The sequence below is a fragment of the Coffea arabica genome, chromosome 2c (genome assembly GCF_036785885.1).
Source record: "Coffea arabica cultivar ET-39 chromosome 2c, Coffea Arabica ET-39 HiFi, whole genome shotgun sequence".
NCBI lineage: Eukaryota > Viridiplantae > Streptophyta > Magnoliopsida > Gentianales > Rubiaceae > Coffea > Coffea arabica.
In genome coordinates, this window is record NC_092312.1 from 7,213,616 (window position 1) to 7,239,103 (window position 25,488).

At 36.1% G+C, this 25,488-nt stretch overlaps 4 protein-coding genes across 8 annotated transcripts; 2 read left to right on the forward strand and 2 right to left on the reverse strand.

Annotated features, from left to right (window-relative positions):
• Window positions 1-1,010: 1,010 nt before the first annotated feature.
• Window positions 1,011-4,867, forward strand: LOC113725541 (ankyrin repeat-containing protein ITN1). The gene is made up of 4 exons (XM_027248760.2): window positions 1,011-1,175; window positions 1,531-2,046; window positions 2,812-3,221; window positions 3,661-4,867. Exons 1-4 carry the CDS (start codon window positions 1,154-1,156, stop codon window positions 4,486-4,488), a joined length of 1,776 nt encoding a protein of 591 aa, XP_027104561.1. The 5' UTR covers window positions 1,011-1,153; the 3' UTR covers window positions 4,489-4,867.
• Window positions 4,868-6,852: 1,985 nt separating this feature from the next.
• LOC140034977 (uncharacterized) lies at window positions 6,853-9,265 on the forward strand. Of its 5 annotated transcripts, none has more exons than XR_011838868.1 (7): window positions 6,855-7,202; window positions 7,362-7,411; window positions 7,647-7,779; window positions 8,397-8,503; window positions 8,582-8,639; window positions 8,785-8,917; window positions 9,033-9,265. XR_011838868.1 is itself a non-coding variant. In XM_072073983.1 (6 exons), the coding sequence occupies exons 1-5, from the start codon at window positions 6,989-6,991 to the stop codon at window positions 8,624-8,626; spliced, it is 549 nt and encodes a 182-aa protein (XP_071930084.1). In that variant the 5' UTR covers window positions 6,854-6,988; the 3' UTR covers window positions 8,627-8,639; window positions 8,787-8,895. The 5 variants fall into 5 exon arrangements, 2 of the variants coding, with proteins under 2 accessions (XP_071930085.1, XP_071930084.1); XR_011838869.1 differs by having other exon boundaries at window positions 6,966-7,202; window positions 7,298-7,411; XM_072073983.1 differs by lacking the exon at window positions 9,033-9,265 and having other exon boundaries at window positions 6,854-7,202; window positions 8,787-8,895.
• Window positions 9,266-11,816: 2,551 nt separating this feature from the next.
• On the reverse strand, window positions 11,817-13,251 carry LOC113721533 (probable membrane-associated kinase regulator 4). The gene has a single exon (XM_027245556.2). The coding sequence runs from the start codon at window positions 13,086-13,088 to the stop codon at window positions 11,949-11,951; it is 1,140 nt and encodes a 379-aa protein (XP_027101357.1). The 5' UTR covers window positions 13,089-13,251; the 3' UTR covers window positions 11,817-11,948.
• A 3,823-nt stretch (window positions 13,252-17,074) lies between these two features.
• Window positions 17,075-24,983, reverse strand: LOC113725545 (uncharacterized). The gene is made up of 18 exons (XM_027248767.2): window positions 24,591-24,983; window positions 23,723-23,944; window positions 23,360-23,455; window positions 22,916-22,968; window positions 22,685-22,781; window positions 22,386-22,459; window positions 22,098-22,215; window positions 21,250-21,360; window positions 20,688-20,764; window positions 20,456-20,522; window positions 20,158-20,223; window positions 19,046-19,153; window positions 18,702-18,832; window positions 18,556-18,622; window positions 18,354-18,421; window positions 18,190-18,280; window positions 17,877-17,947; window positions 17,075-17,781 (listed from the first exon to the last, which is right to left on the reverse strand). The coding sequence occupies exons 1-18, from the start codon at window positions 24,738-24,740 to the stop codon at window positions 17,403-17,405; spliced, it is 2,046 nt and encodes a 681-aa protein (XP_027104568.1). The 5' UTR covers window positions 24,741-24,983; the 3' UTR covers window positions 17,075-17,402.
• Window positions 24,984-25,488: the final 505 nt, after the last annotated feature.

Consider the following 25,488-nt stretch of genomic DNA (forward strand, 5'->3'; position numbering starts at 1 on the left):
GATATCCATACCTATCTATTCATGAGCGAGTATGAATAAATTTAATTAAGTGGGTTGATTTGCCACCTCTGGTACTATTACTACTACTACCAGAGATGGGCACCAAGACTTATCACCGATTTCTATCCTCCACTTGGTATCATGACTTGACCTTTACATCCCACGCTACAGGACATGCTTATGCAAATATTCATCTATCATTCCCTAAAGAAAAATCTAGAAAAACAACTAAAGTTTACTTCTTGATATGTTGCTCATAGAATTCAATGATTCGAGCAAATGAGTGTGTTTCAACAATTTTGATGACGGGACTGAATTACAATCGGATGAGACGAATGCACTATGCACTCGTATAAATTTAAACTATTTAAAGTGACAAGTTATATGTGATGGCGAAAGGTGCATTACGCATTTGTATGAATTTAAACCATTTAAAGTTATAAACCACGTATAGTGACAAGTGATGGGAGACAAGATTTAAATATTTAACCTCCCATCCTACTAAGTCTTAAAGACTATGGTGGTTGGTTATTTTTTTCTTATCCAAATGCTCAAACTTCAATTCTAAATTAAAAAACAAAAAATTTTGCATAAAAAGACTAGAGTGACTCTTTTGATTGAGCCACAACTTTAGAGAAAGATTTTACTTCAAACTCGATTTTAAGGGCAACAAAGATTTTTCCTTCTTCTTCTTCCTCTTTTTTTTTTTTTTTGTGTTTCATAAAATTTAGATGGTAAGGGCAACAAAATTAATGAAATGTGCAAGAAAAGAATTAACAAAAAGAGACAAGATCATTAAAACTCCAAAATCTCAGCTACTTTGTTTGTTGTTTTTTTTCTCTTTTTAAACTACCATAATGCCTAGTCAAATTCGGGATTGACAAACAGGGAATCATTCATTTACGCCCCAGGAAAAAAACAAAATTCATGGCATGAATTGCAAATATTTAAGATTGCAGGGCCACCAAATGAAAAGACACTACTGTGTCTGAGCCTAACTAGTGAGGACTTTTCTTCCCACCTTCCTCTAATCTGTCTTTTAGTTCGTTTTCCTATCTTCGTCGACGCTACCTTCACACTTTATTTTCTGCAGAACTTCAACAAATCTCAGACTCCAATCATTCCAATCTACTGCTCTTCCTCCTGGTCAATCATGGCTTCCCCGGTGGAAAAAGGTACTGATTTCTTTCTCTACTTCTATACTGTCTAGCTCTTATTCTGCGTCATCTACTTGAGCAGTAAATCATGACCCTTATTTACGCTCTTCTCCTTTATATTTTCTGGACTGTGTTGTATAAGTTATTATAATTTTGTTTTCTGTGGAGTTTAGAGGTATAGCTTAACAATAAAAATCAAGGCCCAGAACCAAAGAAAGAAAAAAAAGGAAAGAAAATTAAGCATATACTATGATCAGAAATTATGAAGAAAATAGGGGAAAGTTGGAAACTTTATCTTTTCTTTCCGAGATTCTTTCTGGGTTTTTTTTTGAGTTTTATCTTAATATATTGATTTAAATACTGAATTATGTAGGAGGAGATAGAGACATAGAAAAGGGGTTGATTACTCCAACATATAGCCAAAACCCTTTAGCTGAGCTGTCATTATCACCGTCTCCGACTCCATCGCTGTCGCCTTCCTCTGCCACAGCACCGGCTCTGGTGCTATCTAATTCTGGGAAGAGAATAGACCAAGCTGGGAAGAAGAAGTATGTGAAGCAGGTGACTGGCCGGCATAATGATACTGAACTGCATTTAGCAGCTCAAAGAGGGGATCTTGTAGCGGTAAAGCAGATACTTGATGATATTGATACTCAGATGGTGGGGACTTTGAGTGGAGTAGACTTTGATCAAGAGGTTGCGGAGATCAGGGCATCGGTGGTGAATGATGTGAATGAGTTGGGGGAAACTGCACTGTACACTGCTGCTGATAGAGGGCACCTTGATGTGGTGAAAGAGTTATTGAAGTATTCCAATAAAGAAACACTCACGAAGAAGAATAGATCGGGTTTTGATCCTTTGCATATTGCTGCAAGTCAGGGACACCATGGTACTGTTTTGGCTTTTGTTGACCACTCAATTTGCTCATATGTTTAAATCATTGCTGAGTTTAGAGGGTAAATTTTAATTGCGGCTTCTATTGTTGGCAATAAGGATAAAACTTAGTCTTATTGAGGAGATCAGAAAATAGGTTATCTGGAGTTGCATCTCTTTTTCTAATTACATTATTTGAGAATTGCTTATTTATGTTATGTGACATTTTACATCTACATAATTTGATTAGATGACTTGAGCTGTCTATTTTAGACATTGAGGGCTTTATCATGAATGCAACTCCTCGGAGGCATAATTCTTGTGGAGAGTAGTTGTTCTTTAGCTTAACTAGTCTGTTTTCCTTACATAATTATAGGGTAACTGGTACAGTATTACCTTAGATGACCTTATAATCTTTTAGACAAGGAAATTAGTATATATTCACATGTATGTCCTAGTATGCTATCTGCAAAAAACTTACAAATGGTATCTATTAGGGTTGATGAGTAGGCCTGAGCATATTCTTGTCCTCTCCAGTAGTTTATCATGTTTGAAGTGTAGGACTGAGGATCTTCTTTTCAACCATTTATTGTCATTGAATTTAGAATAGCATAGTCTTGTATATGTTCCTCAATCTTAAAGTTGTGTTTGTAGATTTTTGGTGGAATACTTTATGATATGGACTTGCTAGATTTATACAAAAAGTTTAAATAGGTTTCATATTCTTAAGTTTTTTGAATCCTAATGGTTGTTGCTGACTGTTATACTTAACTATTTGCAGCCATTGTTCAAGGGCTGCTAGACCATGACCCTGGGCTTAGCGAAACAGTTGGCACTTCAAATGCCACCCCTCTTATAACTGCAGCTACAAGAGGACATATAGCTGTGGTCAATGAGTTACTGTCAAAGGATTGTAGTTTACTAGATATTTCTAAATCTAATGGGAAAAATGCATTACACCTCGCTGCCAGGCAGGGGCATGTGGAGATTGTCAAGGCATTGCTTGACAAAGATCATCAACTGGCAAGAAGGACTGACAAGAAGGGGCAGACCGCATTGCACATGGCTGTGAAAGGGGTTAACTGTGAGGTCGTCAAACTGTTGCTTGATGCTGATGCTGCAATTGTCATGCTGCCTGATAAATTTGGAAACACTGCTTTACATGTTGCCACTCGGAAAAAAAGAGCTGAGGTACAATTGTGTGCACCATTCCTGAATTGGTTATGCTTATGTTAGCACTCAACCAGTAGGAGCATTTTTTTATCTATCTATTTCATATTTTTGCTAATAGACATGTAGTGTACCGTCCTTCCTGGGTGCTTGTGGTGGATATTTTGAACCTCCGTATGTCCTCAGCTGCTCACAAGGAAGTTTAGTGATTTACTTAAATATCTATAACTTGGTGTTTTCCCGATAATCATAATCTAAACTATCTTTAAGCATTTCTGAAACACCACATATAAGTTATAAGGTTTTTCTTCAGTAGTTACTCTAAGATTTGGTGCTACAGTGTTTTCTAGTAGCTTTGTGGCATTTGGTGCTTTTTCCGCTTGGAACGTGTCCTCCAACACATGATGGTTTTGCGGGCAAGAAATATCTTTAATAAATCTCGATTTATTTTTGTCTGCAGATAGTGAATGAGTTGATTCAGCTGCCTGATACAAATGTGAATGCCCTTACTAGAGATCACAAGACAGCTCTAGATATTGCTGAAGGTCTTCCACTGTCTGAAGAATCCACGGTTATAAAAGAGTGCCTTTATCGTGCAGGTGCTGTTAAAGCTAATGAATTGAACCAACCCAGAGATGAGTTGAGGAAAACCGTGACCCAAATCAAGAAAGATGTCCACACCCAACTTGAACAGACTAAGAGGACAAATAAAAATGTCCATGGAATTGCTAAGGAGCTTAGAAAACTCCATCGAGAAGGAATAAACAATGCCACGAACTCAGTTACCGTGGTGGCTGTGCTTTTTGCAACCGTTGCCTTTGCAGCTATCTTTACTGTGCCTGGTGGAGATACAGACAGTGGGATGGCTGTTGTAGTGAGCCGAGCTTCATTCAAAATCTTTTTCATCTTTAACGCCATCGCGCTCTTTACTTCTCTTGCTGTCGTCGTAGTTCAAATTACCTTGGTGAGAGGTGAGACAAAGGCAGAAAGAAAGGTCGTGGAGGTGATCAACAAGCTGATGTGGTTGGCCTCTGTCTGTACTTCAGTGGCATTTATTGCATCGTCTTACATAGTGGTTGGTCGGAAATACGAATGGGCTGCAATTTTAGTTACGGTTGTGGGGGGACTTATAATGGCTGGAGTTCTTGGAACCATGACTTATTATGTGGTCAAGTCAAAGCGGATCAGATCAATGAGAAAGAAAGAGAAGAGTGCCAGGAGTGGCTCAAATTCATGGTACCCCTCCGAGTTTTCCAACTCAGATATCGATCGGATTTTTGCCCTGTGATATGAGAAGATGTAATCTAGAGAAAATAATCACTGGCTGGTCGGGAAAATGGTGCTAAAAGAATAAAAGGGAGACTATGAAGAGTTTTGAGCCAGGAGGAGGTTCTCCGTCTCTTCAGGTCTCCAGGCCTGTCCATTAGCCACCAGAGGAAAAGGTGGAAGGGCTGGAATTCTGCTGCTCCAGTTTCTGGTTGCTAATGATGTATCATCCTCGGATGCTTATATCTTTGTTCCCGAGAATTATGTAACGGGAAGTCTTATCATGTAAGAAATTTAATGCGGAGGAGAGCAGACAAATTATACCATGTCTTGTGTGTCTCTCTCCGCCAGAACATCATCATCATCATCTTTGACATAAAAGTTTATTGCTACAAACCAAACTGATGCAATGGGTGCTTGAACCATGTGTTAATCAAGAAATTGGAATTCCCAATTGATTTTGAATCAAGGGCCCCGAGGCCCCCGACAATTGTTTGTGGTAATTATATCATACAATGAAAACACCGAAATCTATTTGGATTGGTTATTTTTTCAAAAACAATGTTGCAGTAATACACAATAGGGAAAATCGTTCAAACCGTATTTCACATTTTATAAGATGACTTTTTTCGTCTCTCACTTTGAAAAGTATAGTTTTACATTCCTTATAAATTTATATTGACCAAATTTGGTTCCTACCTAAGTTTTCAACTAATGTTTTGCCAGAATGCACCACGTAATTTGCATGTGATCATTTTTTAATGGCAAAATTGTCAAATCAAATTTTTACATAATCTGATTCATAGTCCCTCACATTTCACAAAATAAATTTTTTCGTCCCTAACATTTTACGAAATGAATTGTTTCGTTTCTCACATTTCAAAAAATAAATTTTTTCATCCCTCACATTTTTCAAAATGAATTTTTTTATCCCTTATTGATCATGTGTACGAATAGCTTTTTTTCTATGAACTCACGTATATGTCTATTTGATTTTACTTGAACAGTATGAATAACATGTAATTTATCTCTATTGAATTTCGTCTAAACATGTTAATCGTAGTTATACACATGCTATTCAATAGATATATATAGGGGTTTAAAACTAATAATTTTGTTTGAAACCCATGTATATATTTATATGATTTCATCATTTGAACCTATTCAATATTTGTGACCTTTCTCATTTGTTAATAATTTATTTATTAAATTGTATAATAAAGTCATCTAATTATTGGGTCCTAATTCGAATTCTATAATTGTGCTAACAAATTTCAATTTAAATCTTAAACTGAAATTTCTATTTGACACTTTTAAAACCACCAGTTGAATTACGTGCCTTGTGATTGACTTAAAATTTGAAAGTGCCAATCACTTATTTCTTTTTGTCATACTTTTCTTTTGTTTATCCAAATTTAATTCAATATAAACACTAGATAATATTTGTGATTAAATGTCATCTTTATTTTCAAATTTCGAGTAAAAGAAAATGAATATAAATAAAAAAACTAACAATTTTTTTAAACCCATGTATATATCTATTTGATTTCATTTGAGCAGTACGATATAGTATATAATATATCTCTATTTGATTTCACATGCTATTCATATTGTTCAAGTGAAATCAAATAGATATATACATGGATTAAAAAAAAATATTCACACACATGATCAATAAAGATGAAAAAATTCATTTTGAAAAATGTAAAAGATTACAAAATTTATTTTGTGAAATGTAATGGACGAAAAAATTTATTTTATGAAATGTGAGGGATTATGAATCGAATTATATAATATTTGATTTAACAATTTTACCCTTAAAATATAATCACGTTCAAGGCACGTAATGAATTACGACAAAAAACTAATCGAAAATCTAAGTAAGGATCAAATTTGATCAATGTGAATTTGTAAGGGGTATAAAATTATATTTTTAAAAGTGAAGGACGAAAAAAGTTATTTTACAAAATATGAGAAATGTTTTGAACGATTTTCCCTACACAATAAGTTAAAAAAATATCTTATTCATATAATATATCAAATATTTCAAAAAAAATTTATAATAAAAATTTGTTATATACACTGTTACAGTAAAAATTTTCAAAAACATTCCCAAAAATAACTAATCCATAACACAATTTTTGAATAAATTTCAACAAGTGAGAGAAATTTTGTTGTACTTCTATCTATGATTTTGTTGATGTCTATATTTTAGTATTTTAGCGGATACATTTATTTTATCAGTGTCTATACATTGTAGCGCTCAATTGCCATTGGCAATTGTAGAGGCACTTGATCCGTTGGATTCACTTTTGGATTATTTCCAAGTACTATGTGAGAAAGGTTAATTCCACCAAGCCACCCATTTCCCATTTCTCATTTTCCCAAAAGAAAAAGAAAAAAAAAATCCATTTCCTCATTTCCCATCTCCCAAACGATGTCGTAAACTTGACCCCTTTACAAGTACAGAAAAGTGGTTTGCTGGGTTTTGTAACTTTTGTTCCCCCAAAGTTTGCGATAGGATGGTAAGAATTCACGTGAAGCATGGCTGCCGGCGGGCTGTGAATGGCGCGGACGGTGAACTGGAGTTCCTATACGACTGCGAAACCTCTTCAACAATCCAGCACATCACCCAAGACATAACGGAGATAGCAAACTTCCAACTCCAAATTCGACAACTGGGCTGTCAACTCCTCCCTCCCGTCGCTGCTCTCCTCCACACGCACCGCCCACAAGGTTTCTTAAACCACGAAAACAACAACACACTTGCTCTTTTTCTTCTTACCTTTTTGGGTTGCTTTCTGGGTTCTCATCTTTCTCCCTATTTTTAGGTGTTTTTATTCTTTGAATTACCGGGCTTGCTGTAATGATAATAATTCAACTTTAATGCTGCAGTGATAGCCCTTCACAGAGCTCTCTCTGAAGCTACTTCCTACGCTTCCAAGGTCTCTCTTCTTTTTTTTTTTTTATCTTTTTTTCCCCTCCTCCTCTTCCTGTATACTGTAAGTTCTTTTTTTTTTTTTTTTTGGGGAGGGGGATGGGGAGGGAAGGATCTAAGGATTCAATTTTGAATTCTCCTTTTTTTGTGATTTTTTTTTTGTTATATAAGTATAATATTGACATGATATGATGTTCTGGATTGATCATGGTGATAATGTGTCTGTTTGACTTTGATTGCAGGAGCAAGTTGTACATGGCAAGCCATTGTCAATTCTTGTGTTAAGAGATCACATAAGAATCATAGCAACTGCGTTCGTGGTAAATTATAAGCTATTGAATTTTCAAGACAGCAATTTCAAACAACTGCTTTCAGGTACTGAAATTTTCAGTTACCGCAGGGAGCTTCTAGTCTGTTTAATCTCGGATTCTTCTATTTGACATAGAGTATGAGAGAAATCTTGGTTCTAATGCTTGTTTGATTTTTGTATTTTCCACAAGGGTAATGGTGTCTGTGTGTTTGTGTGTGTGTGTTTTTTTTTCTAAGTTCAAAACTGTGGGAATAGTGTGCTCGGGCCTCCTGTTTTTTGATGCCAACACATTCATCTGATCACATAACCCTTTTGTCATGTTTGTATCTTACTTTCGAGAGAAATGCATCGCTCCTTGTGCTTTGCAAATTGCACGCATGTAGTATTCTGCTGATGTGGTTGCTCCGTGGTGTCTAATACAACACTGGAAGGTGTATGTGTGTGAGTGTTAACTTATTCTTCTTTTGATATTTATTCATCTAAAATCAAAATGTAATGAAAATTTCATTTTGTCTAGTGTGCAACTATGCTTTCTTATTGATTTATTGTGCGGTCAAAAGATGCATCACCCTGTTTATTATTCATGTACATCAGTTGCTTCTTTTTGTACTGATTACTTGTTTGAAATATTATTATGTTAAACATATCTAATACTAAGGGGAAAAAAATGTGGATGTTTTAGACTCGGAGCTTCTTCAAGAAGACACAGTTCAGCTTTTGTGGGCTGGGAAAGAGTTGATGAAAGGGAAAACTTTACGTGATTATATTGGGAAAAATGAGAAAACAAAGGTATATAATTTCATTGTTATCTGGCCTATTGCCCTAGTACTTTTGAACTCTTTGTGAACTTTAGTGTGTTGGTGGCAGATCATGCTCAGGTTGCAGTCACAAGTCTCAAATCCTGCCTTTTAGTCCAGCAGTGGCAGTAATTTCACTTTAACTTCTCTTTCGTTTTGCCCTTTGTGTGTGTGTGTGTGTTTTTTTTTTTACAGGAGTATTATACAGTTGTCAACCCCTCCTAATTGCACAAATTTGTCACTCCTTTTCATCCTTTTGTCTGGTGAATCAAGAGTTGGATCTGCCAAGTGAGTTGGGCTCCTTGAATTCTGAGACTGGAATTTTGAAACATGTGACGATGCCCTCTCTTAATGAGCATCTTAGTCTACCTCAGTGAAGGCCAATTTATTGATTTTGCAGACTCAGGCACGTCTACAAATAATCTATGCAGTACACTTGCCTTCTGTTACATTTTATTCTTTTCTAAAATGGTATATAACTTTGGGAATACTGATGTTTGCCTCTATGTGATATTGGATAGTGATGCATATAGCTGAAGAAACTGTCCCTCGTATTTTGGAGGAAAAGAGCTATTGATCTTTCCTTGGTGATGAAGATTCTCTTGTTCAATTTTTAAATAAGAACTATGTAACTACTTTTCTTTTAAGCTTCTGTAAAGCTTAATATTTTTCTAGTCCAGTTGTTCAGAAATTTTAGATGTATTCAAGAATGCATTTCAATTTAAATGAGTCTCTCATGAGAAGTATCCTTGCAGCTTCCTCCTTGCTCACTGCTTGGTTCTAATCTCTCCTTTTATCTTTCATGCCTACTGTTTTGATCTTCTGACATCACTGCATAAACAGAACCAGAAGAATTCTTTTATTATTTCTACCAAAGTGGAGATATGCATTTCTATGGTTATGCCTTTGAAACAGTAGAAGTACCTAGGCCAAGTTTGAAAGTTGGTCTTTACATCATACCTAATAAAGTTGTTCAACCCTGCACCAAAACGTTTACTATATGTTTTCCCTAAAATAACAGAAGAAGTTCCTGGTAGTGTAGATGGAAAATAAGATCCTTTACAGAACAAGCTGAGAATGCTAGCCTGGAATTTTGTTGAACCTAAACGACCAGATCAAGTTGCTTAGAGCTTGAATCCTGAACTACAGCTATTTCCTTGGCTAAGTTCTTGTAAGTTATAAATCGACCAAATTAAATCCTCAATTTAACGTGGAACAAAATGCATGCTGTTATTGCAGTGCTTCTTTTTAAATTATCTATCACAGTGTCACTAGGTTTCATCTACATAATCATAATGGTTTGGTCAGTAATATTGATTACTTCTACTCTAGATTTCTTCTTGCTATTCAAAAAGTGGGATTAGCCACTACCAGCTTTAAGAAACTGCATGATCTGTTGATTTCTCAATAATTAGACTTGGCAAAGCGCATGGCGTCTTGCAAAGCGGAAGGGTAGTTTTCATGTTTAGTTCATACGTCCATTTGCTGTTACCAGGGGACTTTCTTCCAATCCCATCCACTGTTTGTAGAGACTTTCTTCCAAACCCATTTACAGTACAAAAAAGAAAAGATGATGTAGGAATGGGACCAAAACAACTTCAGTTGACATGAATATTGTGCCTTTTATTCTTTTATTTTTTAGACATTCCCTGAAGTCTGGTGGGGGGAAGAATTTCTTGTTATATGGGTGCTCAACATCATCAAATGGTCTTTTCAGGAGTCCTTGCTTGTTCATAATCATGCCAAAAATCTGGCTGACATGTTTACTTAGATTAAGGTTTGGTGCACCCACCTGTTAAAAGAAAAGATGGTAAAAGAACCACTGGAAGGCTGTTTGTCTGCATTGGTGGATTTACTCCTTACTTTATATTATCTAGTTTGAAATCATTTGCTTTAAAATTTAGTCTATATTGACATGTTTTAGTTGCCAATACTTTAGATATGCCTGAGCAACAGATGTTAGTGTTTGCAATCATAGTCATGATTATTTGTAGTTCACTTTTATCAGAGGCAAAGTATGGTATTTGGTTTTGCCTAAACAGCCATATTTAACATGCCATAGTGCCTTCCGAGCAAGGGTTCTACTATGCTGTTTAGCCACCTTTGTAGTACTTCATGTCAGATGATATAGAAATTATCCTTTTGAATATGGAAATGGTTTACTTTTTTTATTTTTTTTTTCTTGAAAGGACAGTCCAAGGTATAGTCTGTGATTTAAAAATAAAGTTTTCAGCTAAGTAGAGTGTGTCCATTTGCAAATTGCAAATATTTGTCCCGGGATGGTCCATACTCCTTGAACGACGCATAATTTGGACAGGTGCTTCTGTCCTGTTCACCTTTATGGTTATGTCTCATTAACGTTACATTAACACATTCTTTAAGGAAAGAAAAATCATAAGTTTGTATCAAATATCTAAGACTGGATGGTGACACTTCCCAATTCTTGGCCTGAAATTTTAGGGTCAGCGATGAAAGATCGTAAGTAGGAAATAACTTGAATTGTTGGGACTCTTTTATTTTGCATTTAAGCCACATTGGCATGTAAGTATGAGTTTTGAGGAGTAGGAGTCGGTTTACAGAACATTTTTCCCCTTTGCAAGTTGCAACAACAGGGTCTTTTTTGTAGTGAATCGTTCTAAATCAGATCGTTTGCTTGCTCCTTGCTCCGGTCAAGGATTATTTCATGGTTTATATCTTCACATAACACTAATTATGCTGGACCTTCTTTGGTCACACTTGTTATTGATGAAATGAAAAGCGAAACCAAAAGGCTTCCACCCCTTTTCATCTGCCAATGGAAGACGACTTTCTTATGCTTTGGCACGGAATCTCTTTGAATTCAATGAACGACTGACTCGCCATTTGCTAAAATTGCATGGTTTAAGCTAAAGTGCTCTCACTAAACCTTTAAATGAGTAACTAGGGAATGCATATTCAGTGAGGCGGTCAAAAGCTTTGCTTTCTTTGCCATACTACCAAAAGTAGCTCCTTGGCAAAAAATTAAGCTCATGCTCTGAATTGAGTCCAGCACTGGCTTGTAGTTGAAGTTGTACTTTCAATCGCCAAAAGATTGATGAGTGCTGGCCGCACGTGGATCCAAGGTGTAAAGCATTTACCTGTAAAATTAACTATTGTTTCTCTAATACCTCTTGCAGTTAGTGTAAAAATGAATCTCCTCCACTTAGTCATAGCTAGAAGTTTCTGCACGTACTTCTTGCTAATAATTGTGTTCGACAAAGAGAGGCTTCAATTCGTCATTATTAGTTTTCAAACTCTCACTTCTGCAACAAAGGACTCACATTGCATAATTCTGAATCCTGTAGAGAACTACATAATGAGCATTGCACAGAATTATGATATGAAAAGTTGGAAATAAAAAAGAGAAATCAAATCATAACCCAATCAAAATTTGTCTCCCCTACTACTCCTCCACGTCTTTAACCCCTGCAAAGCCCTGGCCTTTGATCTGCATAAATAACTCTTGCAGAGGACAAGGAACAGAAACCAAGGTCACTTACAGTCTTTCTTGAGTTGAAAAGCTGCTGAGAACTTTTACAGTGAGCAATTGCTGCTTGTATTGGATTCTCAAGGTCTGAGTTCACGCTGTTACTTCTCTTGAAAAATTGCAGCTCTTGGAATCCATTGGAGTTTGTTGAACTTGAAGCTGAAGAAGAACCGGATGAAGATAATGAAGATGAAGATCTAGCAATCGATATCCTTTTGATCGCCCCTGAAAATGACCTCCGATGTCTACCTCTGCCCCCAACCCCATTCTCATCAAAGTTTGCTTTGTCAAAATTCTTGATCACAGAAGAAGATGCACTCACTTTCTTTCCGCCATTCTGAATTTGTCCGAAAGGGGCTTTCTTTGCTACCTTTACGTACTTGTTTATGCATTCATTGGCCTTGAGCACTGATCCTGATCCATCAACGACATGATTTCTTGGGGCTGCTGCGCAGGTCTCGTTTGAGCAAGCAGATTTACTAAACAGGGACTTAAGATAAGTCCTTGAAGCCTTCAGCTTGGAACCAAGTGAGGACTGTTTAATCAACTTAAGCTTCTTGGTCCAGGACCTTTTAGGGTTTTGATCACCTACAAAACTGCTTGCTTCTGTTGAATACTCGAACGAGTACTCCTCTGGATTAAGTTCTCTACTTACTTGGCAGGACTCTGATGGTGAGATGTTACAAGATTCAAAGGGAGTATTGTTGGCTGTTGGGGTGTTGTAGGCGTTGGTGAATAATGGTGTACTAAAAGACTCTTCAAAACAAGTATCTTCTAAAATGCTATCATAACTACTGATGTTAGCATTTTGCAACAGTTTCTCGACCATTTGTAAACGTGGTGGAAGGTGAAGAGGGAGGAGTTTGCCTTTGTAGAAGAGTTCATCAGCCGGTGAAGGCGCGGCGTCTCTCTCGGAGGAGCTAGACATTTGGAACTCAAATTCTCTGGCATGTGAAGAAGAAGAAGAGGTACTTTTGGAGTAGTGGTGGCTGAAGACGGCTGATTGTGAGCCTACTTCCATGTAAATGAAGTCTTCTTCTGCATGATCACAGGAATGGCGTTTTGCATCCATTTCAACAGTGTGTTATATGTCTATTTTTTTTTTGAAGTTGAGCTTTGAGAAGGGAATGGAAGACAAGTGCATTCTTTTAAAGCCAAGGGCCATGAAAAGACATGACAACTTACTACTCTTTTCTTGTAAATTCTTTACAAGAATCTATGAAAGCATAATGGGGTAGCTAGCTAGTCTTGTTATTTCATGCCTTAACCTGTGTGTGCCTAATTGTATCTTTATTTTTATTTTTTTTAACCAGCATTTTACAAGGTTATTTTCCACTAACCTCCTTGTTTTAATATTGTCTTGTCGGATTTCTACCTTTCTTCTTTTTCAAAAGCAAAAAATGAGAAGAAAGCGGAGTTGATGATGAACTAGTTTAATGGCTTATCAAATGATTTATGAGTAATCATAATTTGGCTCTTCTTTTTTTTTTTTTTTTCCTTTTTACAAGTTAATCACTCGGTTGATGTTGACATCATAAAATAATCTTGAACCTCATGCGGTTGACTTTTTTCCTTTTTCTTTTTTGACATTAATCACAGAAAACATATAGTACTAAATAATCGTGACTTAAACATTAAGCATAGGGATTAAACTCATGAATTCAATATATTAATATGTTACAATCCGCATAATAGTGGCATCCAGCAGAGATGTTTTAAATGATTACAATTTCATTACTCCCTCCATCCCACTTTGATAGTCCTGTTTTTCTTTTTCGTCTGTCCCAAATTGTAGTCCACTTTTTAATTGAAAAAAGTAGTTGTATTTTAATTTTTTTAAAATATCCTTATTCAATGTAAGTTGTTGTTACTATAAACCTACTCCATTTAATGAGAGTTGATTCTTTTTTTACTATCAATTCAAGTTCCCATAAAGTTGTACTCCAATTAATGTGAGGGTATATTAGGAAAATAGTTACCTAAATTGATTGTTCCAACAAAGTTAACTACTTTTTCTTAACCTGTGTGAAAAAAAAATCAGCATTATCAAAATGGGATGGAGAGAGTATTATTTTCCTTAACTAACTACTTCATTTGTGAACTAATTATATATATATATATATATATATATATAAAGACTCCGCTCTTTGTCTTCTATTTTTCCTCTCCTCTAATTATGTAGTACATCACACGACTCTAATATTTCATAAAGCAAATAAGCAATGTCGCAACCAAATGTTTTGTCATGGTCCGGACTAATTACTTGACAAGCTTAGCAGTTGATCTTTGATCCAAAAAAATCACCAATTGGGCAATTAAATACCCTACAATCTTATTTGATTTGTAGTATTTAACACGAAATTAGTAGGTTCTACAATCTCACACTAGCTATATGGTGCATTTTCATTAGGCAGCGAAAAAAATTTCTCACCTCGAAACCTTCACTGGTTTTGCAATTTTCTACCCAGGCGAAATAATTAGTACTAGGCTTTGGCGTGGAGATTTAGCTCGTGCGGCTGTAGAAAAGGACAAATACAGTTAATAACGTTAAAGATTTGAAAAAAAATATAAAAAAACACTTGAGATTATGAATCACTTTTGGCTTTGCTTAGTTCCATCCACTGCTTCTACTGGATTCCTGGGTTTTTTGCCCACTTTTTCGAACTTTGTTTTCTTGTCTCTAAGGGGGTAGTCGGCCATTCCTCATGGGTTTTAATTGGTTTGTATTCTAATGAATTGATTAATTTGCTTTACTTTTATATATTCTTTTATGGCAAACTACGTTCATTTGAAGACACGAATGCATAAAGAAACAGAGCAGATTGTTGACTTTAACAGTAATTAACAGAAGCACATGATCCGACACTTGATGGTGGAGAGAGATGCCTGCTAAGCTCGAGACTTCGGTTTTGACATTTCTTTGGAAATCAAATCAAGCCACAATGTTTAATTCTCTGTTTTCTTCTTCACCATTTAGATTAACCCAATTTTTTTCCTTCAAAAACAAGAAAAAAAGACTAGAAGAAATGAAAAAAAAAAACTGAAAAAGGGGGGGGGGGGGGGGGGGGGGGGAGCATATCGTCAAACCTTTTAAGCAACTGGTACCAGATAATTTGTTTGTCTTGCTGGGACGTGTTCTCGTACTAACATACACGCAAGAAACATATCAGGCCATTGTTGTTTGAAAGGTATAAGGCTTTTCAGCCATCCCTGTGACATCTTCATGTGAGCTTCGATGTAATATGTCACCCATAGTACCGTACGAAAGCTTCATGTGAGCTTTCGCTTTTTGTACAGGCAAATGGCTGTTAGGGTTTGAAACCTCGCATGAAATGCAGATATTTTCTTATTCACTTTTTGGCTTTTTGCAAACAGTAAATTTTTGTACGTTGTACTTGTAACACCCCCCACCCCCCAGTTACGTTAATCTTATTGAACTAGCTAGTTGATTAATGCAGTCAATTTCAGTTGCGCTTGATTAAGTCTAAGAGAGCTTTCTTTTCTTTTCGAAACCAACTCAGCCAACTACTCGTATTAATTAAGCCCTTAGATTTAGGTTTATGCCAGTTGTAATCTCCTGTTCAGTCCCTTACCCTACACCCCATTACTTTGCCTGGATTGGCTTGACAGACCCTGTTGATGGACAGAAGCTCGTTTTTGTAGGACTTTTCTGTTCTGGAAAGATGGATCATCTGTCAAATTGCATGTAAAGATTGACCTACCTCTAATAGTTGTTTGAACTTTTTGCTTGGTGCCAAATTTAAACTGCTATTTTTAGGCTCGTTTGTCCCTTAGTTTTTTCTCTTTTTTCCAACCAAGATCAATCTTCTCTGCCGAACCTTGAGATCAACTCCTAGCTTCTTTTCTCGTCCCTACTGACCTAAGGGTTAAACGTTGGATATTCCATTTAACTAGTACGAAACTCTATCCAACATCTTAAGTAAAGGAAGGAACTAGCCAGATAGAAACCCCAAGCCTTTCTTTTCACCGACCCTTGCAGAATCTAGTGTGTGTTCTTGAGTTGTTTACCGCTCAAAATGGAAGCCTTTTGTTTCAAGAACTTACCCTTGGATGAGAAAACATATATTTTTATGAACACTTGTCCATTTTTTATTGAAAGATCTGCAAGAAACGGGGTATGAGTATGACCATCCATGTCTTTTGTACTGCTAATATTCTAATACCACCACTAGAGCACTCCCTTTATCTACTTTTCTTCCTCTTCTCTGATCATATTTTAGGGTCTGGGAACCACAAACTTAGATTCACTAATCCAAGTAAGTAATGAATTCAATCAATTTTCATCACAAACCAAACTTTGAGTTGTGTAACTGAAATTGGTGTGCATTCGGAGAGGCCACAGGAGAAAATCTACCCCGGAATAGTTTGAGAAGCAAAGGGAAAAGAAGGCATCAAGCAACCATAGCCACAATACATGTTGTCCCACCACACCAGAAAATCTGGATGTTTTTTTCGTTGGTACGTATCAATCAGCAGCAAGTAGAGCCACTGTCTGTCATTCGATTAAAGGGGCCTTCATTGCTGGGTATCCCACCAGCACCACACCCAGCAGATGGAATTACAGGTTCAAACAATGCTTATAGGATGTCCATTTTCTAGCTGCTTTCGGGGATTCCATATGGCTTTGGTTTCAAGTCCACCAATTCCTGCACCCTTGTACTGAAAGCATTAGAGCCCACACGGTGATGATGGTGGTCATCAAAAGATAAGACAAATCCTACTTCTATATGAGGAAATGTTTTAGTCCATCCACATGAGGAGCATATATCTCCAACCCCACCATCGCATTTAGCTCTGCCTTCATCAGGTAGCATGACAGAGCCCTTTCCCTCTCGCCAACTGCCGGAATGGCCCTCCCTTACTGTTAGACGTTCTCCGCTGATCAGCATCCGCCATCACATGTCGACCATTAACCAGTCATTTTGAAGGAAGAGATCACGCTTACACCCTCCACAAATGCGCTATGCTAGCAAAATCTTTATATCATAGAAAACATTTATATCCCCATGCTTGGACAGCACATAGTTACTCCACAAATACGTTAAAAGTCCCCGCTTACACTTGTCGAAGACTTGCAATCATTTCCACAATAGCAATAAGCTCAGACAATGACTTGTATTCAGATTACATGTTTCCCCAAATACACAAATTTTTGTGTTGATTTCATTAATCATACAAAGACCTTAACTAAAATGATACACTTTAGAGCATTTACACAAGAATTAACTTAAAATGGACAGTAACAGAAACTCCTTGGCTAAATATTGCTCGCGAGGAGTTCAGTGTAATCTATCTAAATCATACACGTGAGGCCGCCAACCGTAGTAAGTTCAGCAGAAAGAAATGTCAAAATCTTTGGGTTTGCTTATTTCTTTGCCGCTGAGTCGCCAGATCTGAACTCTTTCTCAAGCTCGTCAAATTCCCAGTCACCAATTTCTTCACCAGAGTAATCCCTGTTAACCTTGCCAAATTCAGATTCCAGCTTTGCTAGTTCTGCCTCGGTGTCAAGCTGCTGCTCTGACTTGACTGCTGGTGCATCAGCAACTGGGATATCCACAGCCACAGTGTCCTTCGCAGACTGGCTTGTAGGATGAGATACACTTTCCTGTTGCTTCTCATGAGATGAAGACTCAGCCTCTTCAACAGGAATCTCCATTTCCAGATTTGGTCTCTCAATAGCTTCGAATTCTTCTCTTAGCTTTTCAAGCTTGTCAAATAACTCTTTCACCTTTTTGTCATCCTTGCTGGAATAACAGTGACCACTTAATCCAACTTAGGAAAAGAAGACATGGTTTCACAAGGAAAAGACAAATCAAATAGAACTGTCCATCAAACACACCTGGATACTTTCCCATGCTCTGAATAAAACTGCTCTCTCATGTTGTCAACTACGCTGAATGTGGTTATAATCTGCAGTTACAGTATGAAAGACAAACAAACTCAATCAAGTCTCAGGCATGGCACCAAACTAAAACTGATTAACCCCAGCATAAGGTCCGTAAGAGGGATGGTCAGAGTACGCAAATATACCTACCTTCCTTAAATTAGAAGAGGAAAGTGGAATATCAATAAGAATATCATAATAATCCAGGAGGATGCCAAGTCTATTTCCAGCATTCTTTTTTTCAAACTTTGCCCAATTTAGATTGTACCTTAGCTTCATAGCCCAGGTACTCCTCCTCTAGATTTTTCCTTGGACTTGATGCGCCAGAATTATCTTTATCACCTGATGCCACGACTGACCTGCTTAATGGCATGAAAAATTTTCAGAATGCAACAAGCATGCATAACAATGCCAATGCAAGAGAATCATTACCCTTCACTTAAACTCTTCAAGTTCTCAACATATTTCCCAATGCGATCTATGGAAGGCTTCAAATCTTTCTGTACAGAAAGCAAAAAAACAAATTCACTTTCTGTGCTCTTCTCCTTCGAGTGATTTTGGTTTGGTGCAGGATTATTTTATGAATTGCTAGTTTTGCTGCTAAAGGATCATTGTAAAGAAAAAGTCTACCTACCTCATAAGAAGAGAGCAGCTGAATGACCAAATTCACAAAGTAGTGCTCATGTCTCTCCAATTCATCACTACAGGCCCCAACAAGCAATAAGCAACAATAGAATATCTAAATATGCTTTAAGTAATATAAACATTTTTTTGACATACTCGATCTCTTTATCCTTGGTCTCTGCACGAGAAGATTGAAGAACCCAGGTGTCTTCTAAAAAATTGATCCAAGTACCCAGAACATCCACTTCCACTCTGCATGACCCAATAGATCTCGAAAATTCATCTTCCTAATGATTAACAGAGAGATCAAAAGGAAATAAATAAGTAAAAGAATGGCCAAACAAAAATTCCGAACCAAAGAAAAAACTGGACACCTGATCCTAGTACATACCTGAGGAAAGATCTGGAAAAATAAAATCAAGACACCAAGGAAAAAGGTGGAAAATGACCCAAAAATTAACCAACAAAAGAAAGCTTAAAAGGACAAGGAGAAAGGAAACCTTAGATTTCAAATGGGCAACAATCTGATCATTAGCTTCATAAAATTGGTCTCTCTCCTCCCTAACATTACGGAGGCGTGCTTGAGCAGCAGCCAAGGAAATATTGACCTAACATGTTACATCAGAAAAATAATTTCAACAGTATAAGTTCAACTGAAACAGAACAGTCAATAATAAAAATTAAAGAACAACCTCCTGTGTTTCACGAACACAATCACTAATGACCAGTCAACATTTCATGAACACAATCACTAATGACCAGTCAACAAACACCCGAAAATCATTCATTTGACTGCTAACAGTTTTCATTTTCTTCACACAATTCTACATTTCACAGTTTCTCTTTTCAACCATTCTTGACCCATTGATACTCCAATAATTCCCACGTAAAACAACTTAGAGAAAATAATCGAAACCACGCTTCCTTTTACTGTTATTACCAAACCACGTATAAATGGACAGATCCACTAACGATTTTAACACGAGAGCTCCTACAGTGTTTTCTTGCCAAATTATTTTATCATAATTAATAATTTACATTGAATATTGGAAGAAAGATAAAGCAATTAAAGTCTACAATATGCTCAACTGCTACTTGTTATGAACCCCATGTATACCATGCCAACATCACTTGATTGCAAACAGCAATTAATTGTGACTCTTGTATAATTAGCTAGCAGTCTTTTGTCGGTCAAGATCCAACAAGCCCTTAAGGACCAAAGAACATACATAACCATTCCAATGCCCCTCTATGATTCAACTGTTTTATACTTTTACTAAGCCACAATCACATGATTCAAAGAAAAATTAAACAGATGACACTTATCCATCAAACAGTTTCCTCCCTAGGATACTCTTTCTTTGGAGGGTATACAAGAGCAATAGCACCATTGTCTTTCTAAGATCTCCTTCCAAAGGAAGACCTTCACCAAAGGCCCAATGCTTAAAAAGGGCTTGAATAAAAAGACAATAGAAAGGTGACCATGTCATATCCAGGTTGCTTATTAGAATCAATTAAAGATGCAACAGAACTTGAGTGATACCACATCATCAATTTGCAGAAGATAAATCATCACGTCTCAAACTCATAAACAGGAAAAGATGACAAAGACCTTTTTCAGTTCAGCTTCAAGTTGATTTCTTTGGGTCTCAAGCTCCGAAATCTCAGCAGATATTTCCTGGATATTTTATAGAAAGAAAAAATGGGACGTATCTCTTTAGCAATCAAACTAAATGCGGTAAACACAGAAGGCATGTGCATATAATCATGGGGAACCAAAATAGGCAAACACCAAGAAAGTATCTTATAACTTTAAGATTTCCCATATTGTTTTCACTGACATAGATGTCTTTCTTTTCCATACAACTTCCTACATCAGTGCCACTCAATATAACCGTATGCATAAATACCTTTTCTATTTCACCGGTTTCACTTGCTTTTGTCACACGAAATTTTAATGCTTCCTCTTTTTGAAGTCTATCAAAAAAAAAGTAACAGAGATTATTACTAAGAACAATACCATATAATTAAAATTAAGAAAAACAATAACCATCTATCAAGGGATTGTTGTTAACTGCTTCTTCAATGATAACAGCTAAAGACAGAGCACCTATGAACATCTAGCTATAAGAACTTCAATACCTGTTCTCCGAGATGCGCTTCTCAGTTTTTGAGGTTGAGCTAGATAGAGATTCAGACAAAACTTTCAACTTATCAACCTGCAAAAATTTAGAGGATGACAATAGCAACAGATATTCCTCCAGATTAGAGAAAAGCTAATGCATGTTCACCTTATAGCCCATGCAAATTTTTCTACACAAACCGTCTAGAAAAAGGAAAAGACAAAATAAAGCCCGAAAAAAATGGCCAGAAGAAAAGAAAAAAGTAGCAACAAAAAAAAAAAGCTGAAGAGGTACAAAAGTTGAATAATACAGCTTCCATATGCAGAGTCAATTGCTTCAAATGGAAGGTAAAACCTCCAATAGATTATCACAAACTGACAAGCATTAAATCAATATGCCATCTCGAGTAATGAATCAGAAATTCTGAAAATGAAAAATCCTCAAGTTATGAATCGCTATGAATTAAGTCAAAGGAATGAAAACCAACACGTGTAGAAACAAGCAAACAGTATATGTTTGACTAATTAACAAAAATGAAAGAATTCAGTAGCAAAAATGCAGCACAAACAGAAGAAAAATACCTTCTGAGCATGAACTTCTGGAGTGTCTCCGTATTTAATAAACTTTTTCTTCAGTAGAAGTCCTTCTAATCTGGAACAAACTCGGATATGCGAAAGTGCTTCTTTCAAAGCCTACTTGAAAAACTTAGAAGATCAGATCTCACCTTATCAAACTTATTGCATGTTTCAACAATATGTCACAAAAAAGTAATATATAACCAAAAAATGTACTAACAATGCAATTATTATAATCTGCAATGACACATGTACACATATGGTCAGGCATGAAGCTCACAATAAAAGAAATATTTTCATGGATTAAATCTGTAACTTGTTAGTAGAATGCATTACCACCGTACCAACCACATCTTCAGCTAAAAGTGATAAATCCATGCTTGTCTAGAGATGAAGACATTTGAGCTAAAAGTAAAAAATCAAGTAAATTATTTTTCAACCCACAGCCACCCTTTCCAGAGTTGAAAACTCAATTGATCTACATATTGGACCTCCCTTCCTCCCTCTGTGAGAAACATACCCAAAGGGATATTTAGAAACCATGTTTCACACAGAAACACACTCAAAGGGATATTTGGAAACCACACTTGATAGAAAGACAAGTGATAAAACCAGTTCCCAATTTACACAAGCATGGTTTTTTTTTTTAATGTGATTCAACACAAATATAATCACAATTACTCGATACAAAGCAAAAGGACACCAATAAAGTGAAAATAGGAAACCAGCTTTTAATCCCTGAGGCACGGAAGCAGTAACTTTTTTTTCTCATTTTTTTTCTTGATAATGATTTACGCCTATAAAGTATCAAGAAAGTTAAAGAGGAGAAAGGATTAAAATGGTGCCAAACTTACCTCTATTTCTGGAACAATCGTCTCTTTTGAGCTTGTTTGATCAGTTTTGCCCACGAGATCCTTTGATACACTTCGTTCGTCAAGCTTTTTTTTCAATTTGGAGACCTCGGCATCAATTCTTTTGCAGACATGAAAATCAAATATCGTAAAAATGTAAATGTTTTGAATATAATAAGTTTGCTTATGATATTCTCCATTCCTTTATTTCCTCTTATCGAACCAATAAATAGAGTGGAAAAGAACAATTGCAGATTTTGTGTTATATGTAGCAACAAATATATTAAAGACCTTTCAATATCAGCATTTATTTTCAACCCAGTGATTGCACCCTCAGCAAACTGGAGCAATTCCTCCCGCTTCACCTGCCCCAAAAAATTAAGCAACATCAATTTCAGCAGAAAAAATAAACAACAAAAAACTTGGCCTACAATTTTCCAGTAGCTATAAAGAAGAAACAACTATGCCTGCAATTTAACAGCATTATTTTCTACAGATAGGAGAAAATTAGGTTCTTAAAGTCACTAAAACTTTGGAGTTTCTCGAGCTTGTTTACATAATGTAAAAGCATGTAAAATTTTCAGACCTACCAGCACTTCATCTTCGTAGCTTGAGAAAGCTTTAGCCAGATCCTGTATACTGCTTACTATTGCGTTATGAACTTCTTTTCCACCAGTAAGACAGAGCCTGCAGGCAACCAATTATTAGTGGAAAGCTTAGACACATTGCTTTGTGTACCACCAACCAAGCTGTATTGTCACTCAAGAAAATCTTCTAAACAGGATAAACTCACACTGAACCAAAGGGATGAACAAGCTTACCCAAATAATTCAAGCAGAAGAGAAACTTCCTCCTCATTTGGTGCTTCAAGAATCTAAATAACAGATAATAGTCAACCTCTGGATAAACTCTATCATAAGGAAGTAAACAGGCCTACAAGTAACTTTAGAACATCAGTGTGATTTTTAAGTTGAAAATATGACTATCCTCATGCAAAGTACAATACCCTAGCAATTATCAAATCTAACTAAGCAACGTACAAAAGGAAAAAAGAAACATTATTTCTGGATAAGGAAAAGAATCCTAAGATAGGATTCCACACAGCTAATTATGAACATTAGTAGTACTTCTTAAAATGTCAAATGCAGAAAGTAAAGCATAATTGCAACCCATAAAGGTGCAAAAATACATAGTGCTCTGAATAATGAGAGTATATAATTCTTTAGTTTGCTATAGGCTAATGTACAAAAGTTAAATTCACATACCATACATATCGTAATACCCTCCAGAGCTTGACTATAGAGAAAGACATCACGGAAATTCATTGGTTCAACCCCCATGTCAGGGTCATAGTATAGAACCTATCAATCACAAGACAGGGTCAGATCAAGCATAATTATCCAGAAAATGAGCATTTGAATGCCTAATCTTCCATGGGAGATTAATCATTTAAATGAAATCAATAGGGACATGATGGGTCATGCAAACTGTCTCCCGAACAGGAGGACCATCCAAAAAGTCAAAACAAATAACTCAAGAATGTACCAAATTGGCTAGAGTAAGATGAAAAATGCTTGCTCAATGAAAAGAAGACGGCTATAAGCAAACAAGAAGATTAGGTTGCTTACTAGAGACTGTTTCCTTGGACTGCCTTTAGGTTCTTCAGAAGGAAGATGTTGCTCAGTATCTTTTTCTCTTTCTTCAACAGGAGCCCCAGACAACTTTTCAACTTCATGAAGAGCTACTAACCATCGCCGCATCAACTGAACTCTTTCTGGTCCCCTACAAGAAACAGAAGCTTCTTCCAATCTTTTGACAGTCTGCTTGAAGCTTTTGAAATTTCGAGCCGCCTAACATGAATGAGCAAGAGAAATAAATTTTAAAGCAAAAAAATATCAAGAAGTCTAATGGTTAATTTCCTCCAACATCTATAGTGAAAATTCAAAAAATCAACTCCTAGTTGCACCAGACTATGGTTCTCTAATCCTTCAGAAGTATTTCCAGCTCCGTGCTGGCCAGTTAAACAAATTCATGACAGAACAGATGCACATCAAACTTTACATTCTAGACAGAAATTGAGAAATTGAATCACTTATCCGAATCCTACCAGATGCCATGGCATCTTCTGATCTAATTCTCTCTATAACATCAGCTAATTTTCTCCTTCAGTTCAAATTTGTATTTTGTTATTACTCCTAGAGCCAAATATTAAATTCAGGAATGAACCTGAACATTTAACGCAGTGTTGCATTCCTTGTCTTGACTCTTCCAATACCAGCAGCATCAAATGATAAAAACCAAACAAAAAAAAAAGTACTAAATGCAACAAGTAGTTGCCAGCCGAAAATAATTAACAACAACTGATGATAATTATGAAGCTTATTACTATAAATTTTCCTCTGTAGCTGGCAAACCTCTATAGTGACAATAAAAAATCAGACGAGCGTTAAAAATAAATTTTTTTAAAAAAAAGGAAAAGCAAAGAGCAAATGTTACAATGCGGTCTTGGAGAATTTTGGCTCCCTCGGCAACGGCTTGACCGGCCTGTTGGACGACGGTGTCGGCATAGTTCTTGACGGTGCGAGTGAGGTTGTTCTTGTTCCCAACCTCAACGGCTTTGCTAACCGCCGATCTAAACCACGACATTTTGCCTCAAGAATCAGCAATTCAGCGGCCCTCTTTTCCAAATTAATTGCTCCAGTTAGGGTTAGTTCAAAGACTTTTTAATTTTTTTTTATATATTTTGTTGTTGTTGGGTGAAGAGAGAGGAAAAAAAAAAGGATGAACAAAGACTTGGAAAACGTATTAACTGGATTATTTTTGTACAGTCAAGCAAAGGAAAGGAAACGAAGGGAAGGAAGCAAAGGGGTAACCAGGTAATGCCGTGCATGCACCGCGAGTACCTGTTTTTTTTTTTTTTTTTTTTTTTTGGGATTGAGTTTGGGGCAGTTTTTTCAATTCAGTTTTGGACGCTTCGCAATTGAAAAATGGTACCTGACAAATGAAATGAACGTCAGACTAAGGTTCGTTTGATAAAACTGAATCTGAAGTCTGAATTCTGAAATCTGAATACTGAAATAATTAATTTGTTGAATTTTAAGTACTGAAAATAATATATAAATGTCCAAATTTTAATACTAAATCTAGTTATACTATTTGATAAATATTTATAGCTGAATGCTTAATAAATTTAATTTGATAATTTTGTCCTTATATCCTTTCATTCAAAAAAGAAATAGAATCTATGATTTAATTAGTTTAAAATTGTTAGGTATGAAAATGACAATATTTATTTTTAAATCAAACTAATATAAAAGATGAAATATATTATATGAGAATTATGGAGAATATGCGAAAGTCATTAAAAAGGGAGAAAAGAAAACTAAAAATCGTT

What these genes read in the sequence shown, in the direction of transcription:
- LOC113725541 (XM_027248760.2), top strand. Translation starts at nt 1,154, where the DNA reads ATGGCTTCCCCGGTGGAAAAAG. An exon ending in GGCTTCCCCGGTGGAAAAAG is followed by an intron (nt 1,176 to 1,530) that starts GTACTGATTTCT and finishes TGAATTATGTAG; the next exon opens with GAGGAGATAGAGACATAGAA. An exon ending in CTCGGAAAAAAAGAGCTGAG is followed by an intron (nt 3,222 to 3,660) that starts GTACAATTGTGT and finishes TTTTGTCTGCAG; the next exon opens with ATAGTGAATGAGTTGATTCA.
- LOC140034977 (XM_072073983.1), top strand. Translation starts at nt 6,989, where the DNA reads ATGGTAAGAATTCACGTGAAGCATGGCTGCCGGCGGGCTGTGAATGGC. An exon ending in CCACACGCACCGCCCACAAG is followed by an intron (nt 7,203 to 7,361) that starts GTTTCTTAAACC and finishes TTAATGCTGCAG; the next exon opens with TGATAGCCCTTCACAGAGCT. An exon ending in TTTCAAACAACTGCTTTCAG is followed by an intron (nt 7,780 to 8,396) that starts GTACTGAAATTT and finishes TGGATGTTTTAG; the next exon opens with ACTCGGAGCTTCTTCAAGAA.
- LOC113721533 (XM_027245556.2), bottom strand. Translation starts at nt 13,088, where the DNA reads ATGGATGCAAAACGCCATTCCTGTGATCATGCAGAAGAAGACTTCATT.
- LOC113725545 (XM_027248767.2), bottom strand. Translation starts at nt 24,740, where the DNA reads ATGTCGTGGTTTAGATCGGCGGTTAGCAAAGCCGTTGAGGTTGGGAAC. An exon ending in CGATTGTTCCAGAAATAGAG is followed by an intron (nt 21,361 to 22,097) that starts GTAAGTTTGGCA and finishes TTTTTCAAGTAG; the next exon opens with GCTTTGAAAGAAGCACTTTC. An exon ending in TTGAAGCTGAACTGAAAAAG is followed by an intron (nt 19,154 to 20,157) that starts GTCTTTGTCATC and finishes GTAACATGTTAG; the next exon opens with GTCAATATTTCCTTGGCTGC.